General features: G+C 46.7%; 1 protein-coding gene and 1 long non-coding RNA gene across 3 annotated transcripts; one reads left to right on the top strand and one right to left on the bottom strand.

Annotated features, from left to right (window-relative positions):
- Nucleotides 1–718: 718 nt before the first annotated feature.
- LOC101867703 (solute carrier family 2, facilitated glucose transporter member 3) lies at nt 719–11,745 on the bottom strand. 2 transcript variants are annotated; one of them, XM_005150242.4, is made up of 10 exons: nt 11,542–11,745; nt 8,597–8,692; nt 7,157–7,317; nt 6,631–6,871; nt 6,278–6,440; nt 5,459–5,646; nt 4,987–5,091; nt 4,498–4,599; nt 4,062–4,265; nt 719–3,558 (listed from the first exon to the last, which is right to left on the bottom strand). In XM_005150242.4, exons 1-10 carry the CDS (start codon nt 11,554–11,556, stop codon nt 3,364–3,366), a joined length of 1,470 nt encoding a protein of 489 aa, XP_005150299.2. In that variant the 5' UTR covers nt 11,557–11,745; the 3' UTR covers nt 719–3,363. The 2 variants fall into 2 exon arrangements, with proteins under 2 accessions (XP_005150299.2, XP_030905817.1); XM_031049957.1 differs by lacking the exon at nt 11,542–11,745 and adding an exon at nt 10,634–10,659.
- Nucleotides 7,158–9,052, top strand: LOC115946700 (uncharacterized). Its single transcript, XR_004080744.2, has 2 exons — nt 7,158–7,246; nt 8,118–9,052. It is a non-coding gene; the product is annotated as an uncharacterized lncRNA (long non-coding RNA).
- Nucleotides 11,746–25,622: the final 13,877 nt, after the last annotated feature.

Raw genomic sequence — 25,622 nt, 5'->3', positions numbered from 1 at the left:
CTTTTTGATGAGCTATTCTCAGTTTCTGCCTGCAGAACACACATACAGACTCCTTGGGCTTGCAAGATGGCTGTAGGACAGGAATACAGTAGAACAAGGGCTTGTTGCCTCAGAGCGATAGGTGGGAGGCACAGTACTCCTCAGGCAAGAGAGCAGTACCTGGGCAAGAGCACCCCACAGACCTGCCAGTGAGACAGGAATGTCACAGCCTCTAAGGTAAGGGAGCAATCCTGGGGACTGGCCTTGCTCTATGCAGTGAGATTTCCACTTTACCACCCTGCTCCCTTTAGACACCCAGTACTGAGTGTACCCAGGCAAGATTTTTGAAGGATGATTATTAATGCCATTTACCAAACAGAGGGAACAATGGGTCATTTACAAAAGGGAATAGGTCCCTCTTCACCTTCATGGCAGAAAAGCTCAGGACTGCTCTTGGAAGCGGAGAGGGGTAGAAGCCTTGGGTGTCAAACTTTGGGCAGAATTCCTAACTTCCAGTCGCTTCTCCTGTTACCGAGAAATACTGGGAAATGATTTAGATGCAAACAAAAGCGAGATAAGCATGTATTTTAAGTCCAAAAACTCCTAAGGAATAATAGTAAAGGTACTTATTAAGGTGATATGAATGGACAAGTCGGGGGCATTCCAGGAAACTCACACTGTGATAAAGGAGTAGGAAACAGAATAACTACAGGGTAAAGGTAAAATCCAAACCAAATAATTAATTCTATAGTTTTTATTTTAAAAACAGGAAACAAACACATTAATAAGCATATAAAACCCATCAGAAATATTCACAACACTGTTACAGAAAAAGAAAATAACAAAGAGATATCATGTGAGAAAGACCTAAGCTTTTCAGTCCAAACCAACATACATCTCTGATGCAAAGTATGGAATGCTCTTATGCACAGCTGTAGGGGGAGTTTCCTAACATACAGATGCCCATATAGAAACCTTATGTCTGGAAGTGTTGGAGGGTCACAGGAAGGGCACATAAGTCTGTATGAAGAACTATGAAAGTTGGGAAAGAAGTCATATGTAATACTTCCAAGATTGAGTATCTGGCATGGAAGTCTGATAGAAAGCTAGGAGAAACAGGATGTAATAGGGCTGCATTGTGCAAAGCTGAAGTATTTCAAATGAAATCACAGGAAATATTTTACAGCAGTAAATATACTGATCTTTGCAACCCTTTCCCATTAAGGAAGGTAGAAATGTCATCACTATAGTTACTGAAAAAATGCCAGATACATACCCCCAAAATACACATCAATGTATTTACCTCTCTGACCTACTCTAAAGCAGTATGTTTTCAAGAAAGCTTGGTCTAGCCACACTACTACAATTTTGCTGTTGTTCTTGCCCTTCTGAGCCTTTCTTCCTTTTACCCACCTCGGAATTCGTGGGCCTGCCTCTCCTACAATATCCAGTTACCTCCAGCATGAGGTTGCAGGTAGACCCGAGTTTGATCAAGTCTGAAAAAGCAAATGATCCTGGAGCCAAAGTTTAGATTGGACCCACCTCTGTGCTACCTTTAGCCAGCTTGTGCAGGTCTGGACAGACATGGACCTGGAGCCTCTCTTGACAGAACGTTGCAGTTAGAAAGGCAAAGCTCCCACCCCTTGATTGCAAGTATAACATAGGTGCCACTTTTTGCTTTCCTGAACTGAGCTGTGCTAGCCTGGCAGCAAGGGTAGGTGAATACATACTCAATTGCCTAGCAGTAGAACAAGCAGAGAGACCAATATTTATTAATGTACAGTTACATTCTGCCATATCCCTTTTTAAAACAGAGGCACTTTTACAGAGCAGTACACATCTACACAGCATGCTGCACACTGGTGGGCATATCACAACATCATGCAGGTCTTCCAGAGAGGACATATGGGGAAAAACCACTTCGCCTGCAATCAACCAGCAGACTTAACACTACAGACCTTTCACACTGCTGAGCTTGTAAGTTCTGGTAGCTTTGGTCTCCAGTCCTGCATCTCTGCCTTTATGAGCTTACACATGCTGACCATGCCTGTGTCCAGAAGGGTCAACGCTACCCACACCTCTGTTCAATACTTAGATGAACAACTGGTAAGAAAACACAGATTTGAGAAGTAATTTTTATCCTCAGACCCCTTTAAGTAAGGATTTGCAATTTTCAGACCTTCTAACCTACTAGAATACAGCAGAGAAGCAACAAGAAAATAAAAATTAAGAGAGCTGAGGAAAAGTTACTTTCAGGTTTGCAAACAGCGCTCTCAATCACCCCATAAAATGATTAACCATGACTTAAAATATAAACTATGCTTAACCATGACTTAAAATATAAACTAAACTAATAAAATTCATTTGCTGCAATACCACTTTCCAATCAAGACTTGGAAAGATTATTTAAAATTGCCACCCAAAAAAATCCCAATTAACAGAGATTTCAGTGGACAAACGTATCTCTTCCTGCTTGTATGCAATCTCTTGCATTTCCTTCCAGAGAGCACAAATACCATGTTAGCATTAGGTGCAGAACTGGCTGTTGTACATGCCATTCAAAATGCCCAATTTCCTGTTTAGTACCATGTTTCTCCTTCATTCTTACTGCACCTCAAGTCTACAGCATTTTGTTAGATCAGCTATTTCTCTTAAACATCTTCAATTTCAGTACCTGTACACTTTTGTACACCATTAAAAAAATAAAATATTTACAAAGTGACATACAAATAAATAAACTTAAGTATGCTTTCAGTCTGTCTATACAAAAAAAAATAAAAGAGCAGGAAAAATATGCATGTAACTTGGTCCCCGTTTTCCTGAGGCTGAAAAAAAGTGCACACTGGATAGGAAAAAGCAAGTAGATGGCTTTTTGGTAGGCTTGTTAAATTCCAGTGTAACACTGCACACGCACACACGCACACACAGAAAGTAGACTCAAAGGGCCAGGGACCTGCTTAGTGGCTCACTTCAACTCACTAAAAAAATAGGAATTAGATTCAAATATATAATGGTCACTGCGTGTGTAAGTATTAACACAAATAGCAATTAAAGGTGAGAAAAGCAAAAAATATCACCAGCTCTTCTCTGGTCCCCCAATGTTTGTGACAGGGAAGATGAAATTATTTTTCCAAGTGCCAGGTGCCTTCCAAGTACTTGAAAATGGGACCACCCACATCAGCTTTGCTTAATGCTTGTAAGCCTGGCAGAATAGGTGGGTATATGGGCACAAAGAAGAAAATAGCAGCAACTGAAGGGGGGGAGGGAGGGGGTTAATGTCCCAGTTCTCACGGTTCTCTTTGCCAATTCCTTTTGTGACTCTTTAAAGCATGTAAGAGTCAAAGAAGGGGTGTGTCATGAACCTTAGGCAACTTGTTTATTAGGTTATATGCTGTTCAGCTCCACCATGGGGTTCTTCTCTACAGATGATGTGGGGCTGGCTTCTGCTCGTCCTTCAAAGCCCCTGGAGATATCTTCAAAAGTCCTGCCCTTGGTCTCCGGCACTTTGAAGAATGTGAAGATAAAGAAGATGACCAGGAAAACAAGGAAGATGAGGAAGACATAGGGGCCACACAGTTTCTGCAGGGAGGACAAAAGCAGGTTTTCATTTTAAAAGCTCATAAACCCAAATACATTTGCTGTTGACAGGTCAAAATTACAGCACCTTTCACCAATGCCCTCACTAGCTTTTTTGGTCAACACAACATTTTTTCAAAATTAAATCAGGTTATTGTGGACTTCTGAAATGCTTTAACGTTTCTGGGGGTGATCAAAATTTAGTCTTTTAAAGGGAAAGCCTTTATGTGATGGTTAAGAAGGCTCTTGCAACTATTTGTAAGCCACAAGCAGTTAAGACAGTAGATGAGGCATCCCACTCAACCTTCAGTAACAATCAGAACACAGAATCAGGGACCTCGGGAACACTGACCAATCTTCTGCTCAAAGTAGGGACAACGTCAAGGAGAGATCAGATTAAGGGTCATGTAATCATCTTTTGAAGTCTCCAGGGATGGAGACTTTACCAGCTCTCTGGACAACTATTCCAATGCTGCAGCACTATGTTTTGCAAACTGGCTCCTTACCTCTGCATAGGGAAAAAGCATTCCCACCAAGAAATTGGAAGTCCAGTTGGAACAACCGGCCACTGCCATGGCTGCAGGCCGTGGACCCTGGCTGAAGAGTTCTGCCACAATGAACCATGGGATAGGGCCAGGGCCAATCTCAAAAAGAGCTACAAAGCCAAAAGTGGCAATGATGCTGATGTATCTGATCCATCCCACAGCGTCCTGTAACGGAGTAAAACGTGATCAGATGCAATTCAAGACAAACATGGCACAGCACAATGCCATCTCTGACATCACAGCTTTCTCAGCTGCACTGTAAGCACAGTTAGGAAGTTGCACTCTCCTATAGCCCCAGGTGTACCTGCCCACAGGGCAGAATTACAGGCCAAAGCAGATGTGTAATCTCATAGGTCCTCAGCTGAGGTCAACCTGGAAAAGAGCACTGATTACTAACCTTCAGAGCTAAAGCGATGGTCATAACAGCAGCACATACAGCCATGCCACTCAAGCCAATTAAATGAAGAGTCCTGCGCCCCGCACGCTCCACCAGGAACAGCTGGAAATAGCAGGAGAAAGAAAAAAAACACAAATCCATAACATTGGCAGAAAGAGCAGAGGAGGCTCCCTTGCTCAGCATGCCCTGCTCCTCATCCCTTTATCTGCCTGTAGCCCTCAGTGCCAGTAGTGATCTTAGTGCAGGTCACCGGGCTGTTCCATCTTTGTCACAAAGTCTTTCCTCTCTGATCCCCATGCACTCCTTTTCACTCTCCCTTTTTTCTAGAAGGGTAACAATACCTCTTTCTCCCCTCCTCTCACAATGTTTTTAATGCATTCTTTTCTTTGGTCTTATAGGCCACAGCCTGGCTATTTGTCTTCAGTCACATCTCCCAAAAACACCCAGGCAGACAATTTACCTCTTACCATAAGGCCTTGTTCCACTTACCGACACAACAGTGAAGACTGTGTTTACGACACCAGCTCCAATAGTGGCATACACAGGCTGTGTGATACCAGCTCTTTCAAAAATCCCTGTAGAATAATAGAACACCTGGGAAGAGGAGCAAAAGTTGGACAGTGTCACAATTCCATGTTTTGAGCACATATCCCTCATTCTCTGCCCAGCAGCTTGCAGGCCCAACACAGAGTTTTTAAGCACATGAAACAGGATGCTTCCGATCAAAGTTAATTCATTTGATGAAAGGCTGACAAAACATTGGTCTTGACAGGGAGTGTGAGGCAAAAGTGAAAGCAAGTATAATCTCCACGTTAGCAATCTCTGCACTATCACAAAACAGTGACCTCCAGACAAGGGACAAAGAGGTTTCTGGAAGAACAGATCTCTCAACATTAGCAGCAAGTGCAAGTGAAGCCAGAGATAAGAGAGGCCCAGGAGACAGAACAGGAAAATAACTCACAGCATTGATGCCCGAGAGCTGTTGGGAGAGCTGCAGCATGATGGCAATGATAATGGCTTGACGGTAGCTTGGAGAGCGGAAGAGCTCTAGCACAGTTGCTTTCTTTTCCTGGGACATTTTGGCACTCTCTTCTTTCATCTCCAGGATATCTTGATTCACATCTTGTGTACCACGGAGCTTCTGAAGAACTGGAGGGAGGAATCAAAAGCCATGTACAATGCACCCACCACCAGTAGGTTCCCATCCTGCTATTTCAGAGGGCACACTGGGAATATTGGACCACCCGCTAGTTAGTGTTTGGGCCTGCTATGTTGCTAAGACTGAAGCTCTACATGCAGCCTTGCTCACCTTTTCAACCCAGACAGAGCCCAGGATGCTGTAATCAGCACGGAAATCAAGCCCTGCTCATGTCGCTTGATCTCCAAACTTGTATTTGATCCCCAGTTCTGTTCACACACTTGCCAGAACTGACTCCAGCCCTCTGTGGTAGGAGAGGAAACACCCTCCAAGCTCCTTGTTAAGTATCAGCCTTTGAGAAGGATCTGATAGAGCTGAAGAAGGCCCTGCTAGATCCCACCAGGCCAGCTGCCACTCCTCATGTCTTAGTCCCACCTGAAGTGTCTGTTAAGAAGCCAGTTTCCCACACTTGCTGGCACTTGTGCAAAGCCAAAGGATGGGAGGATAGGCCAGGCCTGGTGCCCTCCAGGAGTCACACCCTGATCTATCACAGGCTCCAGAGCCAGTCCTAGCCTCTCACTCAAGTTCAGTGCAGGCCAGGAGCCAGAATACAGCCCTGCTCCTTCAGAGTTGAGTCCTTACCTGCTTGAGCTTTCTCTTCCTCCATCTTGTTGATCAACAGGTAGCGGGGACTCTCAGGGCAGAAAAGAAGAGCCACACACTGCAGAAGTGCTGGGAGGACCGTGAACCCCAAAAGCAGTGGCCAAAGTGGTTCCGTCCCCATGATTTCCTCCAGGCCAAAGATCTACACCAAGAATTGGAGAGAAATAGTGACTGGAGTGAAATAGTGAAATGCAGCTCCTCACCCCCACAGCAGTGAGTATGACAGGACCACACATCACATGTGATGGCAAGCACAGCCCACCTCCCCTCCCACCCACCCCTTCTCCTCCTCTCCCTCCCCTCCTCTCCCGAGGGCAGAATGTCAATCCTACCTGGGCCACCAGGATGCCCACAACAATGCCCAGCTGGTTGAGGGTGCCAAAGGCTCCACGGAGGCTGGTGGGTGAGACCTCACTGATGTACATGGGCACAAAGCCAGTGCAGAGACCACAGAAGATACCAATAACAAAGCGGCCAATAATCAGCATCTCCACTGCCTTTGCCATCTTGGAGAAGGCCATGAAAGTACCACCAACAAAGGCCAAGATGTTCACCAATAACATGGAGTTCCTCCTGCAGGGTAAAGATGTCAAGACTGAGCTTAAGCTGGCAATACAGTAGGGAAACAAAATCACTGGGATGTGGGTAAACCCACCCATGACCCTGTCCCTTATCTCAAGGGCAGAAGGAGAACAAAGTAATTCCCATTCAGCAACCCCCTTGGCCTGCAACCCTTTCTTTTTGCAGCCCACACATTCTGTTTTCTTCCTTTTCTCTAAGCTCTGCCCTCTTTCTCCCAACACTTCACTGTAGAAGGGAAAGATTGCCTAATGGCTTGGATCCCTGGTCCCAACTTACCTGCCAAACCTGTTGACAAACAGGCTGACTGAGAAGGAGCCGATCATACCTCCTACTGAGAAGATGGCCACAGAAAGGGACCAGAGAGAGGTGAGGAGCTCTGGGGAGGGAGGCATCCCACTCCGTTCTGACAGGGTTCTGTTGAAGAAGCCCTGAATGATCTGCAATATAAACCAGGCAAGGACAGAGTCACAATCCAGTGGGAGGCATTTTGCACTGGGGATGTGGAGGGAGGGGGAGAGATTACTGCTGAGGTCTTCTGTTTGCATGGAAGCAAGCAGCAAGGGTAGACCCTAAAACTTCAGTAGGCAGCAACAAGTCATACAAGGAGAAGATCAAGGAGCAGAAAGAACTTTCCTTCAGAAGCTCAGTAGGCAGGTATCAGTATGATGGGGAACACTGAAGTGGGGAGGGGTCAATGTTAATTAAGGAAAACAGACTTATCTGCTTTTCTGGATTATGTGAGTCACTGATGGTGTTTGGGAGGGGGTGCAAGACAGCTGGGAGTGAGAAGGAGCATGAAAACAGGGATTTTTAGGGAACATTTCTGGCAATAACAGAACTCTGGCAGCAGGGACAGGCTTCCTGGTATGGAAACAGTTTAAGAATGTTTCACTGAGGTAAGCCTGAAAAACTGCAGCCTTATGTAAAACAATCCTTCATTGTCCCGTGGGGATATGATAGGGCCATGTTGCTGATTTTCAATGCATCCTTTTTGATAATGAGATCAATTCTGCAAGGGCTGAGGGCAGCATGGCCCCAGAGTGCCTGTCCCCAGCAGATGGCAGCAGGACATTAGCTAGGGAGGACCCCCCAGCCACCCACCCCCCGGTGATGTGACATCTATTCCCGGAGACAGGGTGGATGTGGTACTGGTGACTCAGTTCCTGAGAGTGAGAGGAACCATCTTACAGTCACAAGAAAACCACATTTCTCATTTTCTTCATCTCTTCTTTCTTAGACTGAAGTCATGAGATGATTTGGTCAGTGTGTGCAAGTCACAGCCCTTTCAGAAGCACTGAATCTACACTTAACACAAGGAATGAATAAACAAAATAAGGAAGCCTGAGATGGTCCCTGAGATAAACTAAACTAGAACTGTAATCCCTACCAACCCTCAACTGTTTTCTGCATGCTCTCTTTACAGTTCTTTCTGTCACGGCTCCTTTGTTCCAACTTAAAACTGAAGCAGCTCACATTCCTCCACACATCTAATATAGCCCTAGCAGGAAATGGCAAATGGAGCCCTCCTGCTCCCTCTGTACTCCTATATGAAAGGATAAACGTTTCTGCTTGCTCTGCCTCCTCCCCAGAACTTTTCCTTTCCTGTTCATTGTTGTAGTTGAGAAAGTTTTGAACATCTTTCTGACTTCATAAACCAGAACAAATTATTAGCTGCTTAGGAGGCAACTTCCATCCTTTCTGCATCTCCCCTCTCACCTTCTCAGGAGCATTGATGACACCAGTGTTGTACCCAAACTGGAGAGATCCAATGGCAGCAATGGTAACTGCATAGACAAGGGGTACTGTGATCTTCTGTGGAAAGGGAAGAGAAAATAATTATTTTATTAAGTTGTGTAATCATGCTTTCTACATTACTTGAGTTTCTCTTCAGCATGAACACCAGCTGCAGCTCATAGATGGCATGTGAAAGGGCACCAACAGCAAGAAATGGACTTTAATCAAGCAAGAGCGGGTACCAGAGACCCTGGAAAGGGAGACACAACTGTATAGCAGGAAAAAGCTCTGTAACCAGAAGAGTGAGGGCCTGTTAGGACCTCCCTTTCATCCTTCTGACCTTCATCAGCTATTCTCAGCTCATTAGCAATGAATAACACCAGTGGCTGTTATTTTGGGTTGATCTGCTTTACTAAAAGCTTTTGCTGATCTCTGTCATGTCATGAAACAAGGGTCTAACTCTTCCCCTGCCAGCTGACAAGTTCCCATAAATTGAGTCCCTGATCTGCCCATGAGCTGTACTGGCAGTCATTCCTAATAGTTAAAATATGCACTCTTCAGCAACAGGCCTGCCTTTTGCAGGCTAGAGCGTCCCAACCCTGCCCCAGGGCACCTGGCACAGCAGCCTGTCTCACAGAGGTAGCAGCAATTGGTGCCACCCTCGCCGTTTGTTTTTCTTGAAGCTGGAGCAATACTTGGCATTTTAAATGAAGCACAGTCCCTGGAATTTGAGCATATGTGAACCTCTGTTTATCAAAATGAAATCCTGCTGAGCCCTCAGAGCTATAGAGGAAGCATAAAGGTCCAACTTCTTAAAGTACCACAGAGCGAGAAATCTGAGTGTCAGTGAAAAGCATCTGACGTTTCCTACGTTTTCAAAGCTTCTGGCATTTAAGCTGTCTCTCTGCTAGGGAGGTGTGGGGGAGCAGGTGACTCAGGAGTTGGCACAACTTGGAAAGATCGTGTTTCTTTCACGGGAGGGACTGGAAGGCTTTGCCAAAAATATTGACAGTCTGTTTTCCAAGGCTCGCCAGTTATTGTCCTATGGCTGGCAGAGGGGTCTGCTGCCACAGTCGATCTTCTTCCAGCTGAGCTCTAGGAGCAGTGGCTCCCAAGACTGATCAAAATCTTGTACAATAAATAGACAGCCAGTGCTCATGCCACCTTTACCAATCTTGCAAGCCAAGCCAGCTCTTCTGGCCTGCACAACCATCACGCAGCTACCAGTTAGGCCCCAGTAAACAGCAACTGGGGAAATTACTCTTAAGCTTGGTTTCCCCCACCCACATCATTAAATGCCTCAGGTGATCTCTCTCTGATAAGGTTAGTGATGGAAACAAAGGGGACAAAGGCCTTTTCCTGCAGGGGGCAGGCAGATGATTCTCAAGGGTAAGGCCCACTCCCCTTATTTTTGTCTCAAGGCAATTTGGCACATAATCACAGCTCTTTCAAAGCCCCTGGATGCCCGCTAAAGGACTGAAGCTATCTAAGCACTTTCAGGACACCAGACCAGATCATCCCTAGTCTGCAGGCACAGCAAAGCTGAGGACGAAACCCAACTCTCCATATCTTCAACATAGTGACTCAACATAAGAGCATCTTTCTCCCAGGGCTCTGCTTTGTCATGGCTTGCAGTGGTCGCAGCGTTTTTCTTCCGGATGCAGCAGGGACCATAGTACCCCTTACCTACATGGTACATATATAAGCTATAAGTCTTTCTACCCTCTTTCACACTCCTGGCTGTTGCCTGTTATTCATCTCCTACCACGTAGACATCACATGGCCTGACCCATTCCCTCCAGTGAGCCAGCCCATGATCTAATGTATGGATCGTTTGTTACTGCAGGAAGCATCTCACTTCCCAAAAGACAAACAGAGAGCTCAGAAATAGAACAACTACACCATCCTACCTAAAAGCTCCAGGATAAGGTCTATACACCACCAAAGAATTCAAACCTCCACTCCTCCCGTGTAACCACAGGCATCAGCAGTATTCATTACCCAGGACATTCTCCTCACCAGCACTCCCTCCTTCACTGGAACCTCCGAGCAGTTGCAACTTGTTGAGCCCGACTACCGCGGCCTTCCAGCCCTCCTCTGAGCGACCTTTATCAAACGCTCTGCCCCTTTCCTCTGCCTCCTTCACGCCACCCGCATGTCCCGTCAATATGGCGATGAGGGCTGAGGGCATCCCCATGTGGCTGTACTCCCCGGCATCCCGCCCGGACCCTGCCAGGCATTTGCCCTCTCTCGTCCCTTATGCCTGCCCACTTCTCTGCCCGGATGCGTTCAAACACACGCAGTCATTAGCTCACTGCACTGGTGCACGCCTCGCTCGTAGCTGCGGATGAGCGATGACACCAACAAAAGCTCTGACCCTGCTCTCCAAAGAGGGGGGGAAGGACATGCTATTTCTTTCTGAAATTTGAAAATGCCTTTATAAGCAAATGCCACCATCACACAAACACAACAGAAATAAAAGCACCATTAGCAGTAATCCCCGCTTTGCTTTTAGCATTATGAACGCCGGGACGAACGAGCGCTGCCCTGCCAGCAGAGTAAGCCTCGTGATCAGTCGATACGGATGCCGGCATCATGGGGATTATCAGGCCACACGCACCAAAACGCATCCACCCTGCCACCCGTACCAGCCTCTCCCGAGCAGCCATCCAACCACCACCACCACCCCTCCCCCCAACCCCCCCCAGGCTTTTCCCCAACCAACTCTCCAGACCCGCCGTAGCGCCCTGCCGCCGCCACCACCAGCATCCATCTTCACTACGGCCGACAGACACCCAGGGGCGGCGATGAATCGTGACCAGTCGCGACAGAACCGCTTCCTCCGCTGAAGGGGAGCCGAGCGGCGGCTGCGGGAGGAGAAGGAGGAGGAGAAGGAAGCACAGCTCCGCGCTCCGTTCCTCACGTACCTTTTTAGCATCCATCGCCGGCGACGGACTGCTGGGCGGCTACCGCCCCGCCACCTAACGGACCGCGCAAGGAGCCAGCCGCGCCCACGCTCCGAGCCCACGCCTCTCCCCAACCGGCAGCCGCGGATTTAAGGCCTCCGTTGCGCGAGGGGTGGTGGGAGGTGCGGGGGGTGGAGCTCCGGTACCCCCGCAGCACCTGGGAAACGGCGCACGCGGGAGCCCATCCCGGCACCCCCCCAGCACCCCCTGCGCTCGCACCGCGTCCTGACCCGCAACTGCCGGCGGCCGTGCGCCAGCGTGCGTGCTGGGCAGCCCGGCTGCCATGGTGGGCGGCAGCGGAGGCGAGGGGGGGCGGGAGGTAGGACCTAGCTCTTGCGGAGAAGCGGTTACTGCTGTTCGACACCTATGGGGCCCCATGCGTGTCAGCGAGGGGCACAGAACTGCTACCGACCCGCAGCTGGAAGAGCAAGGCAGTGACGGCGCAGCCAGAGCCGCGCAGACGGCACGGGCGGAGGGAGCCTGGAGCCAAGTGCTGCGCTCTGAGGATGCTCATCCCAGCTCCTGCAAGGAGGGGGTGCTGGGAATGAGGCACGGTCATGGAAAACTGTGTTTGGGGGATATTATATATATATATAATATATATGTATGTATGTATGTATAAATATCTGGTTCTTGTCCTACAAAGCTAAAATCAACAGGGGCAAAGCTGAGCTTGCGACACTGCAGCTCCGTTTAGTCCCAAACTTAAGCCCTTCCAATCAGACTGTAGTACTGTGTGTGCTGCCCACGTTCATTTGGTGCCCATCCTTCAGGTCAAACGCTTGCAAACCTCTTGCAGGACAGTACTGAAGTGCTTTGAATGTCAGGCAAAATCTCTGTCAGACAATAAAAAGTCTTCACTGAATGAAGAACCTGCCAAGGGTTTTAGCCCCAGAAAATGGCAACAGCTCAGAGCTGGGCTGTTGGCAACAGTGGGTGGAGACAGGTATCTTGCGCCTTAAGTCCTGCTGTTTATTTTGCCCGGTCAAAAGGGGTTGACGCTTTCCGTCACTACCTTCACGGGTATTTATGTGTTGTTGTTGAAATATTAATTCCAACAGAAAAAAATACAGTTGTGTAGAGGCGCAAGGGAAGCCTGCATAGTCCCCTTTAGGCTACGTGACAAAAGCTCATTTGCACACCCACAAAGGAGCACATGGAAACAATGGCAGGAGGACCCCAAATAACACCCTGCCCCAGCTACTCCCGGGCCTGTCACAAGAGCCATCAGCACATCAAAGGCTCATTTTCACACGCCCGGAGGAGAACAGGGACCACAATGCCAGATGGCAATCCAAATTAAGGATTGAGAGGAAGGGACCTCCTGCCTCGGCCCGCCCCTCCCACGGCTCCCCCAGGGAGAGCCATCAGCTCCATTGTCCAGGTGTGAAACCCATCACTAAGAGTCGAAGGCTGGAGCACCTTCAGACTGGGAGAAAAACAGGGTGCGGCATAAGGGCGCACTGGACTCGACTCATGGCAGGATGCAGGGGAAGAACATTTTGGAATTGCACGGGATTTACTATGGGATATTTAGGGGGAGTATCAAAGGGGAGAGGGGAAATAGGAACATTTGCATGTAAACTGTTGGCTGGCCAGCACATGGGTGCAGCCTTGCACTGCACTTCATTAGTACAGTTTGTTAAATTCTATTGCCATCTCTTCCTGGGTGAGGTACTCTCTATGTGTGGGCTCTAGGGATCCATAGAGGTAAGCCCCACTGGTGTATGTGTGTCTAAGAATGAGGCCATGGCAGGTTGGCTACTGGAGGGACCAGGGGAGTCCTGGCCAGCTGTGCATACCCTTGTGTATGTGTGTGTGTGCATCTGTACAACGGGAGTGGGACTGCAACCTCGAGGTCTTATATGCCCAGGTACCAGCAACTGGGGAGACTGCGGTTGGGGGGCAGACTGAGTGTCTTAGCTCAGCTCCTGGAAGGATCCACCTTATTCAGGTGTGTGATATATACATTTACACATGTATATTTCCCACTATTTGACCTCCATCCTGCTCAGTCTAGGAGGGAAACAGGATGAGGATATTTCTGCCATTTATGTAAGTGCTCTGTGTGTCTGTGTATATCTGTGTGACAGCCATGTATACGCCTGGTGTGTATGAGTGCTTTTATGCATATGCCTGCAGGGAATACATGCTCAGCCTTGCTACAGTTGCACCTGGGAACAATGAGCTGTGGCAGCATTCCCTCTGCCAGGCTGTTGGATACGGCCCTGATATCCTAACACACTTTTCTTTTTTCCTAGCTTATTTTCCATTTGTTTGCAAGCACAGCAGACTACACCTTGAATCTGATCTCCCAGCTCTCTCAAACTCTGCCTGTCATTAGCTCTGGAAATAGGAATCTACTGGTTAGTGTGGGAAGTTGCCATATTTGGGGAGGTTCTAAGTATATCCAGACTTCAGAAGCAATCTCTGGACTGTACATTCTTCTGCCAGAGCCTCATGTCTAGTTTATTCTTGACCCACATGACCCTGTTGCAAGTGCTGAGCAATTCAAACTTGAAGATTAGATTAAACACATACATAGCTACCAGTCCAACTTAGAAACAATACAAGTTTAGCTGAAAATTAAATCTCTAACACGTGATGCAGAACACAGCTGGTGGCACTTCTTTATCTTTACAGAGATAGTGGAGTAAACAGCAGTAAAAAAGGGACACAGGCTCAAAATGCATCACTAAAACACAAATCTTCCTAAGGAATGTTGGGAAAATACTCCAGCCTCCCATTTGAGTGAGTTTTGTCCCAGTTTGAATTAATCTGCTGATGCTCAAATGTTTAGATTTTAAGTTTGCATCACAGCCTGTTCTTCCTAAATATCAGTTTTGTTTCTGCCCTAGGACATACCCCTACCTCCCACATCACAGATAATGACAGATCAGCTGTTGGGGGAAGTGCCTTAATGCATCCTTAGCAGAACTTTCTGATACTGCAAGTAAAACTATCCACTTCTCTTTTTATTAATATAATATTTTTGTATTATGCAAATCGCATTCATTGCACTAGGATGGAGGCCCATTGCAGGTTGGCAGTGGCTGGTCAGACATAAGGTTTCTAAGGGAATGGTCAGGCAGAACTGGTCCCAGGTAGCACTTTGTGCTGGCTGCCCCACATGAAACACCAGTATCCTAACCATGGAGCTCTGGGGATTGGGAAAAGCTCATCTTTTCCTTAGAAAGCTTTTTTGTTTTCAGCTTTGAGAACACTTGCATGTCTAAACTAGTGCATGCCAAGTAACGTTTCTTTTCCACTGCAAGCATTTTCTGAGGATTTAATCACAGAATGCCTGTCTAACATTAAGCAAGAGCCCAACAATAGGCAAGCCTGTTCTTATCTTCATTTATCTCTCAGAGACTTGAGCTAGCACATGACCCTGCAGAAGCACCTTGCTGTGGCTTTTTGTGAACATTAGCAGAGCTCCAACAGGTACAGTTCTATGGCAAACACATTTAATATACAAAAGACATTGGCTCAAGGGACAACTGGGGAGAAGACAGAGGAAATTCAATGCTAGAAAAGAAATAAATGTTTTTTTGATCCTGTCCATGCCTCCACAATCTAATGGGAACAGAGACTGATCAACAGGGATTATCAACCACCACAGAGTCATCAGTCTGCTGTCCACGCTGCTAGAAAGCTGCATTTCACCTTATGCTAGCTTTCTTCCAGGCTTTCTTTTTCCCCTCCAAGTTTAGCAAATCCTTTCTCATATTTCTTATTATTTCGCCTGAAGAACAAATTCTTCAGAGATAAGAGCAGCAGGGACCAGAAGGATTATTATGTAGTGTTTGCCTTGGGAGATTATTTTGTGCTTTTCTGTTTGTTGTGTTTATAACAAAAGAGCATTCAGAACAAAGGAGAGAGAACGAGAGACAGCAGGGGCCAGATGCTTCCTCCACAAACAATGAGTAACTTTTATTGTTGAGAGAAGCTGAGAAGGAGTAGGGAAAAAGGAGAGAAGATAAAAGAAACAAGATGATGGTTGAGGAGTAGGCTGTCCCACAGACAGGAGGTTAAGAGAGTGAGAAGAGAACCAATGGAGAGACAGAAAGCAAAACCAATAAGAAAATAATAAGGCGAAGAAAGGAAGCACAAACACAGATTAGAAGGGCAAGGCAGAGGAACACGAGAGAGAAAAGGAAGAAAAAATAGCAGCAAAGTACTAGAGGAAAACGGACAACAGGAGAATAGATGGGAAAGATGAACAGAGGGATGGAGGAGGAAATTGCCAAATTACCTAAGAGAGCACTGACACAGCACTGGAGAGACCATCTGCCATGATAAGATGCAGGTTGGAGTCAAGGTCCCTGAAAACTTCCCTAAGTAACCCTAATTAATGAAATCACTGATGTCAATGGCCTGCTAAGGGAAGAGCTGTGACAGCCTCTAGAATGTCATCTAAGTTTATTAGTCCCACTTTCTATAGCACTACAGGCCTTGCCTTCTTTTGCTCTGATTGGGAAGAGACTCCTACCCAGGAGCCTACTTTTTTTTCCTGATTGATGTTGCCTGGGCAACCACTTTCTAGCAAAGAGAGGAGCAATATATGTGCGCAGTTGCCTTTTTCTTGTGCTACCTGTTTATATTAGTTTATTCTAATGTTGGTCCACATCAATAACGAAGTCTGTGCATGTGACTCACAAAGTATGCTGTAAATGTGTCTGTAAGCAACTGACCTTCTTACTATGTCTGTGTTTCTGCCTTTCTTCCCTGGGATGTACAGGCAACAGGTAAACTACAACTGAAACAACCCTAAAGCCCACGTCACAGTCCTGGACTAGAATGCTGCAGCATCTGAGGAGGTGGAGGCAGCAGCAGAGCTGTGGTGGGAGCTCAGGGGTGAGCTGGCGAGAGGCTGCAGGGCAGGAGTGAGAGTCTATGGCTGAAATATCTGTGGTGAGGGGTTTTTTATATATCAGCCACTACATGTCACTGTGGCTTTCTCCATCCTGAACAAGAAACTGAAATCGAAAGGCAGTGTAAGAAAACAAGCTGGCTAATGAAATCCAATTACAAACCAGCAGCATGAGCAGATAAAACCAAAACTGTATCAAGGAGTAAAACTACAAAGAGAATTTTCTAGTAAAGTATCGATGATCAGAACGACAATAGCAAAATGTACTCAGTTCAGGAGCGTGGTTGGGCTGGGGGTCAGTTCATGAAGAGGCCTGGAGATGAACAGAAGGTATGGGATAGCGGAAATTAGGGTTGCTGCTCAGCTGAGTCCTCAGATGACTCCTCCCAAGGGCAGAACAGCACATGCTTAAGGAATGGGCTGTTTTTGATGAGTCTTCACAAAACTGATCTCCGCTTCGTAGTTCTGAAGAAAATACTGTGCTCAGGTGAAAAATGTTATTTCTTAAGGAGAAAAAAGTGCTTCTCTGGAAGACATAAAGCCAACAAACACCTGTCTTTGGTATGTGCAGGGCACTGCTCCAGTCGGACAAAAGGATGATGAGGTTGACAAATGCAGCCAGTGTTCTCTAGCTGCTTAATCAGCTGCAGTGTTTCAGTCACACAGATAGAGATCAGAAAGCAGAGGCTTCCTCACAGCAGCATTTTAAGCCTAGCTTGATCAATCCAGCACCAGTGGAATAGGTGCTGGGGCATGCCTCCTGCTAGCATGTGGAGCCAGTCTGGGCCTGCACACCATGCCATGGGGTGCAGGCTTTTCACTAGTGTAAGTCACCTTATCTCATGTCCCCATTTAGGCATACTTCTCACACCCCAACATTAATGAGAGAAAACTACATGCACAGCCAGCACATACACGTGTAGAGTTGAATCCACCCACGATACATACACACTCCCCACTAAATATACACATTAGACATATATATATTGACACGGCAGATCAGACACAAACACATTGGCACATAAGCAGGCACAAGCAGAGTGCGGATCTACAGGCACCGCTTCTGGGAGCATTTCTCATCAAGCCATATTCTGCTTCCAGGCACCTGGCCTGAATCACGCTGCATTCTCCAGCAGCGTGTGACAGGTTGTAACCTGGGGCAGGGGGGAGCAGTGATTGTGAAAATGGCTCACTGAGATCACATGTGATAACACACGATGAGCACAGCCACTGTAGAATGAGAAAGAAAGGGATGTGAAGGGTGCTCTAAACCACTGCACACCCATCCCAGCAGTTCTGCCCTGCTCCCCCTTGGAAATGGGGTGCCAGCAACTCAGGGTGGGCATCTCCCCTAAGCTACAGACTCTTCAGGGGAACATCCTGCATTTCCTGCTTCATGCTCTCTGTGTCTTTCCCAGCCTTCTTCCTCACCCTCCAGTGACACCACCCTGCTCATGCAAACCCATCTGGTTCTTGCATTGTTCCCTTGTTCCCTCTGAGTGCTCCACAGACACTGTCCTCCCACAGGATTATTCCCGCACCCTTTCACAGCTCACTTCCACTCCTACACACACGTGTATCTGCTTGCCTGTGGCCCTCCTCATCTGTTTGAAAACCAGGGTGATTGCATCCACCTAGCCTAGCTGCGCAAGGATGCTGTGCACATATGCTCAGGTGTGTTTCTGAAGCAGGTCCTGGGGCCTGTATTACACTTGCATTTCTATACAAAATGTTCATATTTGTATAATTTCATGTTCTGATACATAAACAAATACGTAATGTGTGCTGTTGCATACCTGTATGAATACCAGCATATCTGTGATTACCAATGGCTGAATTCATAATATTAAGATGGGTACATGTGTATTAATTTATGTCCATACATATATATTTATGTCCTTTTATTTCTGAGCATACATTTAAATAATCCAAAGCTGTTTGCACACATGCTACTTTGTACGTACAAAGCTATGTACATATGCAGAGGTTTGTATCAGTGTACACACAATATATAGCTCTATTTTTGCATATCTTGCTTGCTTGCATTCACGTATCTAGTATATTTGTTTATATGTATGCATTTCTGTGTACCATATTCACCTGTTACCTCCATGAAAGCCTGCATTTTTATTGCTCTTTCTACTGGACACAGTTTGTCCAAAACCAAACATTAACTTTCACATTTGCATTAGCATTCACATCAACAAAAATAAAAGCAAAGTAAAACCCTACACGGAAACTTCTGTAGGTGATGAAGGGGGGGTTTCTTCTTAGCATTTTGTTGTGCAAAAAAGTTCACTCTTTGCAATGATAAGGTCTCAAAACCCGGAAAAAGAGAGCTTGAACAGTAGAGATAAGAGTTTTGCTGAAAGCATTAAGAAACCTAGTACTATTGACCAAACCCTCTAAAGGTGCTTTTCCAACAAGATGTGAAGGGCAATGCTTTTGATATTTTACATCACCATTTGCACCATTAGTCCAGTGAGAGTCCTGCCCCCAAAATACTGATCTAAAACAGCTCTCACTGTGGCCCTGTTTCTCATTGAGGATCAGAACTGCTCTTGAGAGCTCAAGGACTCCTTCAAGAATAGGCTTAGAGGCAGAAATGGTTCAAATATCTTCAGTACTGAGACATTTCAGACTTGTGTTCCCCAGAGACAACACACACTGTGGGGCAGGTGGGAGGAAACAGGCTCTGCACTGCTCTTTTGGTCTGTGATAGTAACAGGTTCATAGAGCATCTACCCTACCTCTTCCAACAAGGGCTTCACTCTTGAATGCATTTCTTCAAGGTACTGGGGCAGATTGCACAGAAAACACCATCGCAGTTGGCTCTGACCCTGCTGTGTTCTGCCTGAGCAGACAGGCAGGGGACAATGGGGATGAGCTGTCCATTCAATGTAGGGCTGAGTTGGTGTTCACAGGGGAAGGCATCACGCATCTTTCCAGAAGGGAAAGTGCTTGGCCTCAGGTCAGTGCTTCTGCACAGATTTGTTCCAGTTTAATTGACCAGGTGGGAACAGGGTGCACTTTGTTTGAAAGAGATTATACTCCTGAATTAGCTCTCCTGCCAAGTCTGTTATCGCTCTGCAAACAATGTGAGTATGGGGAAATGGACCTGGGAAAGCAGAGACTAGATGCATGAGGAAGAGTGTAGATTCCTCTGCTGATGACACAGATAAGTAGAGCTGGCTATTCCCCAGATCAGCCATTAAACCAAAGAAATGAGATGGCAGGTCTAGGATAGCAAGGAGCCACAGTGCAGGGACTAGATGCTGGCTGGTCCTTTAACCCTGGCAACTGACAGAGCTACAACAGCACTGATAAGGGGCAGATGGAAAGGAAAATCACCCACAGGGGAAGACAAGGATCCATCCAGTCTTTAAACCTGAGCTCTTCAACCAGTGGTCTTCTTCCCACAAAGCAGAATAATAAAATATCAATAGTTCCCCTTTCATACAACTCTGCCCTAGGCTGGGCCAGGCACCATGTCTGCATCCACCAGCTGAGTGTCTTGGTTTAGCATGTCACATAACCCTCCTCTAGCCAGCTGTTGGCACCTCCTGTATTTGTGCTTTTTCCCTGTCAGGCCATCTCTTTTTTTTTCTCTTCTTTTTCTCCAAGCCTCCTTCCATTTCCTTGATGCTTCTACATCTGTCCTTTTCCCTATTGCTCTGCCTGTTTCCAAGCAATGTACATCTTTCTGTACACTCCCCCTTTGACATACATTGCCTCTTTGCTCTGCTCCTCATCCGTGGCTCCTCCTTTCCCTGGCTGCTCTCCCTCTCATCGCTCCTTCCCTTGTTATTTTTCAGTGCCTGTGCACTCTACTTCTACCAGCCTCTGCAGCTGTGATCCCTCACTTACACCTCAAAGTCCCTTGGGAAAGGATGCTATGGTCACCACAGGGTTAAAAGCATGAGTGGGAGTGGGGAGCTGCCCTTCTCTGTCCTTGATTAGTCCCATCAGCCTTTTGGGAGACAGGAGGTGGCCAGAGGGAGCTGGGCTGCATCCTCACGTCTCCCACGTCCTCAGCACACAGAGTGAGTGCAGCAGTCCTGCTCTCAGCAGTCTCAGTGCCAGGCAGGAGGGAGCCAGGTAAAGCAGGCAGTACCACATATGGAAGTGTCAGAAACACGAGGATCAAAGGGGATTGATATGGTGAGCAACTGCACTTTCTTAGACAGCTCAAGCATATTCAGTGTCACTGTCCTTGTGCTCAGACATTCCGCAGTCCTGCACACTGCTCATGTCTTCCTCCAGGCTGCAATAAGGCTCCTTGTCCTTCCCTTCCCACTGTATAGCTGAGTCCCTCTCAGTAATCCTCACTCCTGACCCACTTGCTCACACATACATATGTGCATATCTCAGATTCCCAAGCAGCTGAATTTCTAAGGAAGTGAATACCTCACAGCAGTCAGTCTGACAGACATCCTCCCTGGAAAACTTGGGAGGTTTCCCTTGGCAGTGGAGAGAGTGAAGAGACAGACGTAACAGAGTGAGCTCTTCCAGAAGTAAGAGCAAGGAGCAGACATCTCCCCTTGAGACATCCACACGCCCTCCACTCGGAAACACAGTGGGAGAATTTAGGTGGTAGAAATAAAAGAAATGCCAAAGCCCAAGAAGACTTTGCTGAGGGAGACAGAGCACAGGAATTCAGGCGAGATGTCAGGGACAATGCCTTTGAGTCAAATGCCCCCAGCTGAAGGACTGCTGGGTTATTCCTGCTGCTGGTACACACAGTTGGAACTGACACGGAATAGAGCATGATCTTGTCAGATCCTCACTCTTCAGGGAATTGCAGAAAGGCATGTCAGGTGCTCCAAAACATGTCACAAATGGCAACCCCCCCCCCCCCCCGTACATGAGGCATGTATGCATATACACCACTTCTGCAGCACTGCAGGATCTGGACACCTCACAGCCTTGATTTTTCACAGCACCCCACTGAAAGGAGGAGAAAGCCTTTTTCAGATGCAGAACTGAGACAAAGAGAGACTAAAAGTAGATGTGAGACTCAGATGCCACAACGCTGAGCACTGCAGCATAAACACTTTCTCAGTCCCTTAAATGGAAACCAAAAGCCTGGAAGGACAGATTACTACTACTACTATGGGTCCAAAAAGCTAGCCCCCAGGGGAGCTGCAATACAAAACAGCACATAGGGAAACAGTGAAGAATTGGCAATTTTTTAGGTCCTCCAGTTGCCTCCAGTGCTGAGAAAGGCTTCCTGTAAAGGTATTTGTACAAAAACACACAAAACACCACTGCATTTCATGCCATGTCTGATCCAGTGTGGATGCAAACAGTATTTTTGGATATAAAGCAATAAAAAAATGTGCATCCAGTATATGACAGTCACCAACAGTGGTTTTTTGGGAACATGTTTTTAAGTGTAGCTGACCAAGTTCTGCCCATATTCCACTTTAGATTCATACGCTCCTGTACTGAAGTCTGCACTACCTGTTTGCAGAACAAGGGACTGAAAAAGGGTGCATGAACTAAGACAGACATTGTCGTGGGCCCGAGAACCTCCCTTAAGAGAGGAGGTCGTGTGCATAGTAGTGGTGGGACACAGCCTGTCAGATCTACTTCTTAACTCCATCCAGTGTCCTGCCACTGCAGCCTCTCTATCACTCCTTTTCTCCAACTTTAACTCTCACCTGTTTTTCCTCTAATGGTACCACATGACTGAGACAGAAAAATGGAAAGAAAAGATGAAGAAGAATGGAAGCAAAAAAAAAAAATAATAAGGGAAGGAAATACCTGTCTTGCAGAAAATGAAGGCCAGGGAAAAAGAAGTGAGAGAAAAACAAGGCACAGGTTAAGACAATGTAAGAAAGGTACAAACGGAATACATGTGAAAGAAAGGACAGGGATGTAATAAAAATTAAGTAAAAGGTAAATAGAACCAGAGACAGCTGATAGAGAAATATATCTGGTAGGTGATATTCTTCCAACTTTCAGAAAGTAACTGGCTACAAGTTGCATGACAGTGTAAGGGAAGGATGTTCTTGCAGCATTTTTGTGTGAAGCAATTAGTGCAGCACTGAGCAATGGGAGCAGAATACAGAGGCATTCCTCCACTGCCTGCAGAAGGATTATCTTTTCAAGGCAAAGCCCACTACTTCAGTGACTCACTAATTTTCAGGTCTTCAAAGTTTATCTTGGTCAAGAAATAACTCCTGCACTACCCCTGATGCTAAGTGCAGGCTCTGTGTAGCTCTTTGTGTCACAAAGGTGGAGAGGACCACAACCATTCAGCCAAACCTATGCCAAAAGTTCAGGTTTCCCTGGGAATTTGGGATCCTGGGCCAAACCACCTTTAATGGGTTCACAGATTTATCAGATAACACATTCTTCAACCTTTCAAAAGAATCACTGGATCAGAGACAGAGAAGACAATGCACGAGTCACATGAGACACTAAATCCTGAACTGACCTAAAAATGCAGTGAAGCTCAAAACTCTGTAAATAACATTTATCTGCAACTGATTCTTAATCAGGTGTCGATGCAAGATTTCTGGGAACACCTTACATTGTGGGGTGAAACGTAAACCACATGTCTGACCACTGCTGCCATTATCTGATGTTCAGATATGTATGAATAGATGTTCCCTGAATCCTAACCAGTTCTGGGCCAAGCTCAGTGTAATATCTGGAATCACCTTCCCATGCATGGCAGCTGCTCCCCCAGTTCTTCCAGTTTACCCCACAGAGTTCAGAGTACTGCAGAAACCCACAAATGAAACTACTGATGACAAGATCTTCAGAGGCTGGAGTCAGGTCTCTGAATCCATATAATAATATGGATTATTAATAGAAATAATTAGTCCTCTTAAAGGGTCCATCTTAGATCAGGATGACACTGTGTGTATATAAACAACAACAGATAGCCATGACCTGAAGATTTCTCTCAAGACCTACATATATAAGGGAAAAGAATCAATAGTAACTCTGTTTCGCTGATATGGGAACCAGGCATGTAATGATTACATGCTTTGGCCCAAGAGAAAATTTGTGATGAAGTGTAAATCAAACCATAACATCCAGCAACCTAGACTTCACCAGCTAGGCAATCCATAGTCTTCCTCCAGACTCAAAGCAGACACCATGATGCAGGCAGTTGTTGGGTCTTCTAAACAGAGCCACTGCAGATGCTGTAGGTTCAGTGTGGTTCACATTCATCCTAGATTTCATGCTCCTTTACTTGAAGCCTCTGGCACCAAAGAATAATTTGCTAGGAAGCAATAAAATATCGTTATGGATCATAAAACTTCACTTGCCTCCTGGGAATGCGCACAGCCGATGCTATCAGGGGAACCTATACATGGCAGACTCTGTCCATCTAGCCCAGGCCAGAAACAAGAAAATCACCTTTAGAGTTGCACTCCAACTTTTTTGTGCTTAGATGACTGGGAAACTGATGTTCCAGCAGGACACTCTTTCTAAACTAGGAAAAAAACCAAAGGCACCCACTGGTTGATGTTATGCACCAAAAGAAACTGAGGTACAGCCCTGGGGCTATTCTGGCACAGAACATGAAAGCACTGTTGTGGCTGCTTGTGTTAATTTTCACTGAGAGGAACAAGAGCTCCTCAATACTGTGACATTCATTGTTCCTAAGCTGTTGTGGACAGGAGACAATCTGATTAAAGAGAGGACCACTGAAGAATACATACCAAAAATGCAACCTACTCTTTCAGCCCTATAGCCTGTTCTCCACACTGGAGTATTCAAAAGGCTAACCCAACCCATGGTAGCTTGCAGTGCAGTAAAGGACCTGCCTAGACTGCAGCCACACAGAATCCACATGGCATGGTCAAATACCATACATCTTTTCCTGTCTCTAGTTTTGGCTCCCTAATCACCTCATATCTGGACCCACTGCAAACTGCTGTGGTGCAGCAGGTTTATACATGCTCAGCATGCTTTACCAGGCAGCGGGTGTGGATGTTGAATCTGCCCGGCCCCTTCCGCTGGTCAGTTTTCAAGGTGCCCAGAAGACAAGGAGGAGGTCAGTTTGTGTTGGCTGACAAACACACCCGGCTCTGGGGCAATAAACCGTGCCCCTGTTCCCGAGCAGATACCAGCCTTTCCGGTTCCACTCTGCTTTCCTTCCCCTGCCACAGGCTCAGCGCGTGGGCAGTCGTGTTTCAGCTTCCAATGAACCAGTGAGGGTGTTTGAGATACCTCAGTGGGGTAACTCTAAAGGCAGAGTCCCTGATATGGGGACATTTTCTCTTCCAAATTCCCATTTCAGGCTGGCTTGTATGGCAGATAAGCTATTCCTGCTGCTCCACAGCAAGTTACCCTCCTCTTCTGTTGCCTCTGTACCCTTTCCTGTCGTCCTTTAAGCAGAGAGGCATAACAAGAACAGAAGCAAGTACACACATACACAGGAGCTGGGCATCTGTGGCAGTGGCAGTAGCACACATGGAGCAGATATGGATTTTATCCATGCAGGGATACAATTGCCCTGACTTCACTCTGGCTCTTTCCCAGCAGGAAAGATGCTGCAAATTCTGTCAACAATCAATGGCATTCAAGTATCGTGTTCCCCCACTCTCTGCTCCCTGTATCCTCACCTTGCCTGTAGCTTTGGAACCCCACCAGAGATGCCCCACTTTGTGGCCCACCACTGGTAATCTGTCAGCCTCCGCCAATGTAAAATTGAGATGCATCCACAGCATTGCAAGTGATAATAAATCTAACTCCCTTTCAAAGAGAACAGGAGAATGTGTGTCACCTATCCTACCCACTGCACGAATAGCATGAACACAAGCTATTACAGCCTGAAAAACTGGATACAGCTTAAACACAGCAATCCAACACAGACAAGCCTGTGTATGCTCACCCCGTATGTCAAACCCTACCTTACAACAGCTCTTGCACAAGCCTCTTTCCTTTGGGACTCCCTCTGCCTGCAGCATCCCTCCGTTACACACCCAGGTAATCCTTGTGGAGGACTTCTGCTACCATTTGAAATCCTTGCCCTCACTCCGTGCCCTATGACACTTTCTTCAGCTGCCTCCCTAATTCTCTGACATAAATTACCCTCCCACTTTCCTCAGGGCAACACCTCCCGCTCTGGAGACTGATACTGGTGTCCCCTGCAAGGCTTCCCAGCCTCAGCTGACCTGGCTTGATCTCCATCCTCCACACAGCC

The sequence above is a fragment of the Melopsittacus undulatus genome, chromosome 5 (genome assembly GCF_012275295.1).
Source record: "Melopsittacus undulatus isolate bMelUnd1 chromosome 5, bMelUnd1.mat.Z, whole genome shotgun sequence".
Classification (NCBI taxonomy): Eukaryota; Metazoa; Chordata; class Aves; order Psittaciformes; family Psittaculidae; genus Melopsittacus; species Melopsittacus undulatus.
The sequence above is the reverse complement of the archived record's forward strand: the minus strand, read 5'-3'. Positions and strand labels throughout refer to the sequence as shown.

Coding starts and splice junctions, on each gene's coding strand:
- LOC101867703 (XM_005150242.4), bottom strand. Junction 5,647..6,277: donor GGAAGAGAAAGCTCAAGCAG/GTAAGGACTCAA, acceptor TCCTCCCTCCAG/TTCTTCAGAAGCTCCGTGGT. Junction 3,559..4,061: donor TGCTTTTTCCCTATGCAGAG/GTAAGGAGCCAG, acceptor TCCTCCCTGCAG/AAACTGTGTGGCCCCTATGT.